At 35.5% G+C, this 9,629-nt stretch overlaps 1 protein-coding gene across 1 annotated transcript; it reads right to left on the bottom strand.

The window, feature by feature from the left end:
* Positions 1 to 694: 694 nt before the first annotated feature.
* Positions 695 to 8,621, bottom strand: LOC119837447 (heterogeneous nuclear ribonucleoprotein F-like). The gene is made up of 8 exons (XM_038363035.1): positions 8,332 to 8,621; positions 8,108 to 8,236; positions 7,425 to 7,589; positions 6,744 to 6,882; positions 4,461 to 4,621; positions 3,870 to 3,976; positions 3,016 to 3,123; positions 695 to 2,742 (listed from the first exon to the last, which is right to left on the bottom strand). Exons 1-8 carry the CDS (start codon positions 8,447 to 8,449, stop codon positions 2,629 to 2,631), a joined length of 1,041 nt encoding a protein of 346 aa, XP_038218963.1. The 5' UTR covers positions 8,450 to 8,621; the 3' UTR covers positions 695 to 2,628.
* Between the last annotated feature and the right edge of the window lie 1,008 nt (positions 8,622 to 9,629).

Genomic DNA, 9,629 nt, shown 5'->3' with positions numbered 1-9,629 from the left:
TAAAAAAATCAGTCTGTATTAACTTTTTCTGCCAAAATGAACTTTATCGTCTGCCAGTATGATGAAAAATAAAATACAGAATAAAATTTAATAATCTGCGGTTTTATTTATTTCTTATTAGTACCTATTTTCTACTGATCAATTAGTCAACCTTAGTTTGATGCGATATTCTTAAAAAAATGTTTCGGGGTTTACTATTCCTAGATAGATAAGTAGCAGATAAAAATATTTTAAACACAACAATTTTCTCTAAAATGTTATTATTATGTACTTATGTTCTATGCTAGCTTTCCGCCCACGACTTTGCTCGCGTGGACGACAAAATTTTACACGTCGTGTATTTTCGAAGGGGCGTTATAACATTTTTCTAGGCTGTTTATATTGTCAAATACTTATTTTTAAGAACTAATATCAAAATATCAGATATCCATACATATAATAAACAGAAAGGAACTGTGTCTATACATTGAAGATATAAAAATAAATAATTGCCATGAATAGTAAGAGCTCGAATCCAAAAAAAATGTATCTAATTGTTTATACATGCTAAGGTAGGGAAATACTTGAATGAGTTTTTTTGTTGTATAAGTATCGAATCTGGGGAACATGCAGGCTATCATTTATTTCAGGAACGACCTACGTAGTTATTCGACCTCTACAGTTTTATTAAAGGGTAAAGAAATAAAACAACACATATAGTAAATAATGCTTTATACCAAATTCGTCGAGGGACACCGTATCGTCGAACCCACACGTGTTACCGCCAAATTAAGTACGCAGTGGATTACAAAACACAGAAAAGTAATAAGAGGTAGATATATTTAGTCATTTCACGTTTCACAAGTTATCAAAAACATTATATAAAATATAAATGAAATAAAACGCAACAAATTATCTTCTTGTTTTGAATAACGGTATTTTTAATTCGTTTTTATTTAAAACAACATGGCCCCTTACAACATTTCATAACTACAATTATATCTCTATTTAGTATTTAATTAAATTAACACAGCAGAGACACGGTACATCGAAGTTTTCTGAATTTATTAAAAGCGCATAAAAATTAAGTTACTAAAGTTATATACCGACAAAAATATATAATATAACTTTATGTGATAAGCGATAATTATTAGCAATATTTCCGATATCCTTAATTACCTCAAAATATGTGAAATCTACAAATACGAAAATATATAGTTAGTGAGGAACAAATATTTGAAATAATTAGTTATTTATACACTTATACCCAAGGTTGCCTGGTAGAAATTGCTTCAAAGCAAGTAGACCGCCAATTAGTACAATTATTTGTGTGTATCTGTGCATTCTTCAAGAGTGTTTATAAATAAATAAATGAACACCGTCTCATAATCCATATAGTCGTTCAGTGGCGTAGCTATCATTGGGCCAGGTGGTGCAGTGCACCAGGGCCCCAGAGTTCAGGGGGCCCTCTAACCTCAGCTTTGAAAGAGGGGAGGAAGGCGGAAAGAGGGGAGGAGGGATTCTTTCCCTATGCACCAGGGCCCTTGTCCCTCTAGCTACGCCACTGCAGTCGTTCAACGAAGATCTTCAGATGGGCGACACATGCAGGGGGCGCGGGGCGGGACGCGGGAGGAACGAGCCCGAGCTACATACGCCAAGTTGTTAGCAGCTCGGGACACTATACAAGGGCCGCGTGCATGTTTTACTGTTTGAAGTACATATATTATTAAAAGTAACATGTATTTTATAAAAAAATAACACACACTACTTGTGTACAATTTAATATTCGTAGTATCTATATAAAACGTATTTTTATATAATGTTTTCAAAACTTCCCACAATAACGTTATGGCATTCGGACAAAACCAAACTGTAAAAATATATTTCCAATGAAATGAAATCAGAATGTGACCGTTCATTTCGGTACCAACACACTATTGTACTTTCTTTATATTGAATGAATAATACAATAAAGAATCGACTAAAACTAAAATAACCGCTTTGACAAACGGACGGTAATAATGACTGCAGTTTTTTTTCTGTTTGTAATACTATCACGCGGAAACTTCAATAAGAAATTAAGATATTAATGTGTATTCTATGAATTTAAACATTACTCTCAGCTAATATTCAAAGAAAATCATAAGAATTTGTACAATTTCAGCATTTATAACTTAAAGGAATATATGAAGAGACCCGTGCCCGAGGTCAACTCACATAAATGCCTTTCTTTAAAAACTAAACAAGCAACTTCACAATTTTTCCGTACACGACTCTCTCACACGGCAATAAATATTAATAAAGATCATCCGAAACGGTCCAACCGGTGACCTTCTATATTATTAATATACTAACTGAGAGTAACAAACATACATTCCAAAAAAATAAAACCAGTTGATTTTCCATACATTTAGTTGGTTTATGCCGTCCAGTATATATTGCATTTATATAAAATTTAATAGTTATCGTTTGTCAAAGCGACACATAAACGAGTATATTAAGGGCCAGTTTCACGACTTGCTGATAATGTGACAGATAGCCTATCCAACACATTTTGAAATTACTTTCATACATTATTTGACTTTTTATCTGACCGAGCACACATCCAGAAGCTGTGAAACCGGCTATTATTACGATATATTATGTTTATCAGTAATTTCTGAAGTTTCTGTTGGACTTGAACGCGCCGCCGCCCGCCGGGGAAGAGTTGAGAAACAGTTCGATGTATCTGTGCTCCATGTTGTTTTTGTCCCGTCGCATTGCCTGAATCAATGGTACAAATTATTATACACACACAAAAAATACGTTTTTTTATAAGACTTATACATGCATTAGTTCACCCGTCAAATCTGGCCTTGTTTACTCTTATCATATAGAGGTATGAAAAAAGAAAAAGAAATAAGTTGGCTGATTCTCAGACCTACCCGAGAATAAAAATTTATAAAAATCGGTCCAGCCGTTTCGGAGAAGTATGTATAACTTTATAGACGATTTATTCAAATTCAAGCGAACAGGACATAGGACACGGCGCGTTACCCGCATAGCGTCGTCGTGACACTCGAACTCGACGTCCGCCTCGCCGGACGGCCGCCCGCTGTTGTCGTACAGTATCGTTATGTTCACCGGCCGGATCGGCTTGAAGAACTGCAAGTGGATAAGCGGATAAGCGAACCAATCATAAGGTAACCAATGTATGCGGGAGTCGAGCACGATTCGGCGCGAGTCGGGCCAGCTCGCACCGGGGTACGTGGCACTCGCTAACAGAAGATTGGCTTGAAATGGGATGATATGGCGAGTTATTATTTATCTTAGAGCATATGTTTGTTTCGTTTGAATTAACAAATTAACTTAATGAAATTAATGAATCACATCTCTATATTACACTAGCTGTTCGCCCTGGTTTCACTCGAGGTACATATATGGCCTATGTCACTCATTGTAATTGCGTTTTAATGGTGAAACTATATCTGAAGTGGGTCCACGCGTGATGGCGTAACCGAGGGAAATAGGGAGTCATTTTATATTCAAATATAGATTATCCAGTAAAATTGCGTGAGATCTATGATCCAAGATAAATGATAGTGTAATATGAGTGAGTGAGTGGGGGAGCCGGGGGCCCATTTCCTTTGTTCCCGTTCCCAGTCAATTTTTTCCTTCCAGTATTCCATCCATTCTTTTCTCCTTACTATGTTCATGGACGGTGGGGATCGCTTACCGTCAGCTCAGATGCCCGCTATGACAAAAAGAGTCCCACTAATAACCTACAATTTTATAAGGTCTCTCTAGGTGCTAGTGTTAGCATTGCTGTTATAACTACTAGACATAGATGAATGAATAGCACATACATAAATTTGTATGTATGTGCTATATGACACAGTATTCCGTCTTACATAAGCAATATCCTGTGGCGTGGCCTTGAACGGCAGCCCCCTCATGTGCACGCAGTGCATGCCGCTGCTGCGCCGCATGCCGCCGCGCGCCGCGCCGAACCCGCCGCCTGGGTGAAGTTACAAACAAATATTATACCTTAAGGAGATTAATATACATAAAAGAGCAAAAATAACACTTTTTTTTTTAGTTTTATAGTATAGAAATGTTTTATAAACGAGAATTTTTTAAAGAATAGAAAAAAAAATTAACTAGCTTTTTGCCAAGCCGTAGTAAAAATATAATTAAACATGATAATTTTATATGGGTAAATTGGTTTGAGTATATCGAGAAAGTATGCGTTTAGCTGAGCCAACTAATAGTTTCCCTCTTCGTTACGGACTTCCTGAAAGAGGAAGTTTCACTGACTTTTTTACAGCTTTTTCTTTGGCTTATGGTCATGGTCATGGATCAAACAGCACACCATGTGCAGATTTGATTTAGGACAAGCAATGTGACACGTAATTTACATGCATTAAGATATACAACGGGTGAAACTTAGCCAATCTGTTACTACTGATACAATCCACAGCTAATCGTTAACAAGTGCTCACCCCTCCCAAACGAGCTCCTGCCCCTCGCCCCGAACCGTCCGGCGAACCGATCGCCCCGGTCGTAGGGCGTCGGGCGGCAGCCGCGCGGCCGCGCGCCGCCGTCCGCGCGCGACGCGTACGCGCGCACCTCGTCCGGCGAGCTGAGGAACACCTCTATATACCTGCAATGGGGTACGTTTGGTGCTCAACTCTTTTATCTTTATTTTTTTTGAAGTCATAGCGGGCAACTGCCGGTCTGGTTGGCCGTGAACATTCGCAGGGGTGTGCCTCTGCGGATGAGCTGCCCGCGTTTAAGGGGTAAGGGAAATGGAAAGAATTGACGATTGGAAAGAAAGAATGGACTGGGACGGGTGAGATAAGGGAAACGGGCCAACGTTTGATATTTCACTGATTTTGTACAATTTACTGGTGGTTATATGCAAAGTGCGGGTAGTGTCTGTGAATAGTACGTGTGGTAATTTGGAAGCTTATGCGTCAAATGTGACCTTCGCTGCGTACCTCGTCCGGCTCACGGAGAAAATATAACTGAACTGAACCTCTATGTAACTTGCAACGGCGTCGATTCAGGGAAAATGTATAAATTTCCGTAAACTACAATAAGAATCGTCGAAAGTGTAAGACAATGAAATGTATTTATAAAAAATTAGGATAGTGAACTTAGGGTGACTGGTAAACTACCTCGAAAATTTGGGTTTGGATAGGTATATAGTGAGTGTAAATCAAGGAAACAATGTAGTCCATTGCATGTGTATGTTTTCTACAAAAGATGGATAAACTATGTTTTCGTCCCGGTAACGACATGCCTTGAAAAAACTATGTTTCTAATGGATCAACTCTCTTTTTTTTTCATATATTCCAAGTGAATCATCAGACAGTAAGTGATTAATGTTTTAAAAGTAGAAAAGAACGAAATGTGTTGCATAAATCATAAAGGTATAAAAAAATAAATACTATGGCCACAAAAAAACATATATAACGATTTTTTTTTCATTCTGCACCTAAAACCGTTGTTCCATTTTCAAATACCACAGATTACATAAAACTTTCCCGCCTCTTCGTCTTCCCTCTTCAGTTTCCCGCCGCTTCCCCAACTCCCCGCTCCCCGCGCCCCTCGAACGCCCAACCTTTGACAACTCAACATCCAATCACGTGTGCATTTCACAAACGCGACCATAGATAACAGAATATCGTGATCACGTTGTGAAAAAGTAACAGAAATAATAATTTAAAAGAATTCGCAATTTTTATTAAAAAATTATCGCATGCACCATTAGATATTTTACTGTTTTTTTTTCTATATTCTATATAACACTAAGGCTTACAACATTGCATTTTTATGTCATAAAATTATATAAAGGGAACAAAAAAGTCAATAACAAAATGAACAAAACATTTATCCACACCATAAGCATTGATTTTTAAGTGAATCTGGGAATCATTGTACTATGGGCTGTTTTGTTTGTCAAGATATATATTAAATATCATATAATTACTACAAAAAAATGATAATACACCTGATATTATTAGTAATTATTCGAATTATCGAAAGCATGCTATTATAATTTGAACTCTAACATAATAATAAAAAAAAACAAAATAATATCGGTCACAACATGATCACAAGTCGTGGTCAGCGTTTCTGAAGTGCAATATTAAGCCCTTATTTAACTATAATTATCCCAAAAGTTATCTTATTGTAGTCTCAATAAGGTGGAATTTATGATTTATAGATTTTTTATCAATGTAATAAATATATATAATATGCATAATATTTTTTTTTTGCATTAAGGTTCTATAAATCATATACATCCAAAATGGAGAGGTCCCTTATCCCTCTACACCAAATAACTGAAAATTGTTTGCGGATATTAGGAAGTGTTGTTGATCTAATCACCTACGCACTTAATACATAAACTTTATTAAAAACTGAGATTAAACATCATTCAATGTATAGCTATGTGCCTCTTAAATGAATTTTAAATGGATGACCTAAGTCTATCATAACCTATCGTTAAAAAAAAAAAAAAAGTAAATGTTGCTTGATTCAAAATTTAAAATGATCAATAAAAGGACCTATTGAGGTAAAACTATAAAAAAAGTTACTTTTAAACTAATACTTGGTGAAACCTCTATACACAAATAAAATTATCCTCAATATTAATAGCCTTAAAACAAAAATCCAAAGAAACGCGACATTCATACAAAAAAATCTTAAATCAAGGTAAGAAGTTTCACACGAAGACACCACCAAATATCCGCAAAACCGATACAAATTCCCCCCACCTGTGTCCTATTTTCTCCCTGTCCCTGCTGAGAGCGTCTTGCGCGCCCGTTTTGTCAACGAAGTAAACATACGCCTCGCCAGAGGCCCGCCCCGTGTGGTCCGATAGCAAGTGCACCCCCTCGGGGGCGACTTCCAGCCCTGCCCACCCGATAAATACAGTGTTTTGAATGTACCCATATGTGGAGCCAGAATAACTATTCAATTTGTGAGGAAATAAAAAGAAACATAAGATTTCAATAATTCCACCATCTATTAGGTTTGAATCTATTGAAGTTGTTATCTGTTTGAAGCTAGAGCTATTATTTGTATTATGAAAATGAGTATAAATGATATTTCTCTAATTTATTAACATGCAAGTGGAGGGGTTCCTTAATCATTTATTGCATAATTTTGCTATTGGGACAATCTGTTGTAGTTATAATGGCTCAAATTATAATTGTTTAAGAACAGACCTATGTGGTTTGAATAAAATTAATAAAAAGAACGATATATAATTCAAAACTTAAATCTCTCACATTATATTAAATTATTATAATGAACACAAAAATGCAGCAAAAATATTCTTACATATCTTATAATGTTAATTTATCATAATATATATATATTTGTAATATTGAATTTCCTCTGCAGTATATATTTATAATAAATATTACAAATACAGATAAAACACAAAAACTTACCATCAAAGAATTGAATAATTTCCTCTTTAGAACAACCAAAGGGCAAACCCCTAAGTTTGACGACACCCATATCATCATTGACATTGGGTAGTGATTCAAAGCCATTCTCAGTCTGCTTCATAGCATTCAGAGCCCACTCCATATCTTGATGATCAGTGGAAAAGACTAAAATGATATTGTTTGGAATTAAAAAAGGGCCTGTGTTGAATATTAGTTTGATCATAATAAATATGTACTGTGATTCTACACAACTGCTTGATAACAAATCAGAAACAGTCAACAACTATCAATGAAGGACGGAACATTGAATAAGCAATGTTTGAACATCAAAGCACAATCCATACTATTATATTTCAAATGGTCCTTTAATCATATGGTCATTTTATGTGAATATGTTAACATAATTTCTTATTATTTTAAGTGCCACACATGATTAAATCTATGTTCCAGTTGTAATATTTGAAAACAAATTCAATTCTATCTATACTAATAATATAAAGTTGAAGAGTTTGTTGGTAAATACTGCTCTTAGTATCTACTGGACCAGTTTCGAAAATTCTTCCACTGTAGGATAGGATGCACAGGCACATACATGGCATACAGGATACATGCATTTATCGTTATACAATATATCAAAACAAATTGTAACTTCACTATTTAATTTGAATAAAATCAAACCTTACCTTCAATATATCTTTTGCCCATGTTTTCTTTGTCTTTCTTCAACGCTTCTTCTACATCTTCTTGACTTTCAACCTCCACAAAACATTCTCCAGAGGGTCGGCCGGGTCGCACTTCAGTTAAATGGACTCCTGCAATTAAGGTTTTACGATTCGCGTATTGGTTTCGGAGAAGCTCTATAAATAATCAATATCAGTGATCAATAATAAATAATATAAATAAAAACCTTCTTTATCATTTAAAACGTTGACGCCACTCAAAAAATCGAGAACATCTTCGACGGTTGTAGTGAAAGGCAATCCACGCAGTTTGATAATGTGGCCTCCGTCACCCGAACCCAACATTTTAACCGTTCCTATAAATGTATATCACAGCAAATTAAGTTCTCTGTAGTATTTTATGGATTTCACCAAGTTTTTAATCAACAAAAAGGTACTATAATTTTCATTAAAAATAGACGGCAGACGCTTCGATTTCTTTTGCGGCGTCGTTCGTGAATAATTGACGTTTATTTTTTTTATTCTTTACAACAACAGATAAAGTATAGAGTAAAGTATTACCACGGACAATATTACTATTCTATACTTTATGAATTCTGCAACAGTCGTCAAGTTATTTATTATATTGGCCAACTATCTTAATCAGCCATTTAAATTTACTTCCTGGTCCATGTTCAGAATATAGTGTTAATAAAAATGAAATCAATAAAATGCTGTTCGTATATTTTCAATGCAAACTCTTAGTAAAATTTGAGCTGGTTAGTTACAACTGAATTCATACTATTGAACTTCTCTCGTATTGGAACTATAAGGAATCCCAATAATATTGTAGCGTTAATCTTCTTTATATACGGTAGTCAATCATAATGCTTTTATATAACGTAAAACAAGTTACACTGTGCTGTAGATTTTTCAGAGGAGTAGCAAAGTGGATCTAAATCTGAATCACTGCTTAAAGAAAGTAGATGATTGCTTTAGATCCAATCATTTGTCCTGGCATTTTCTTGAATAGAAAAAGAAAAATCAATCAGTGCATTAATAAAAGGACGCGGTCTACGCGGACGCGGAATTCTACGAAAACCTATCAAAATATAAAGAATATAGAATCTCTCTTTTGTACACATAAAGTTATGTAACTTTTTTTTACTATACCGTCCGCTACCTACTATTACTTATGTACTTATTCATCATCATTATCATCATCAGCTAATACATGTTTGCACTCCTGGAATACAGCTAGATGCTGGGTCTCCTATGAGTTAAGCCATAATCCGCCATGCTGTACTTGAACATACCAGTTTTCATATGCGCAGATAAATTGAAAAATCAGTTTATTTTGTACCTGGTTTTTTCTGATGTCATATCGGGCAACTGAGCTGGTGGTTCACCTGATGTTAAGCGATCATCACCTTCCATAAAACATTCGCAGAGGTAGTGCCTCTGCGGATGCGCTGTCTGCTTTTAAAAGGTAAGGGAAAAGAAAAGGATTAATGACTGGAAAGAAGAAATGGACTGAGACGGGTGA

This window comes from Zerene cesonia, chromosome 3, assembly GCF_012273895.1.
Source record: "Zerene cesonia ecotype Mississippi chromosome 3, Zerene_cesonia_1.1, whole genome shotgun sequence".
NCBI lineage: Eukaryota > Metazoa > Arthropoda > Insecta > Lepidoptera > Pieridae > Zerene > Zerene cesonia.
Note: the sequence above shows the minus strand (reverse complement) of the source record. Positions and strands in the feature narration are given on the sequence as shown.

What these genes read in the sequence shown, in the direction of transcription:
- LOC119837447 (XM_038363035.1), bottom strand. Translation starts at nt 8,449, where the DNA reads ATGTTGGGTTCGGGTGACGGAGGCCACATTATCAAACTGCGTGGATTG. An exon ending in CGTTTTAAATGATAAAGAAG is followed by an intron (nt 8,237 to 8,331) that starts GTTTTTATTTAT and finishes CCTTAATTGCAG; the next exon opens with GAGTCCATTTAACTGAAGTG. An exon ending in AGGGAGAAAATAGGACACAG is followed by an intron (nt 4,622 to 6,743) that starts GTGGGGGGAATT and finishes ACCCCATTGCAG; the next exon opens with GTATATAGAGGTGTTCCTCA.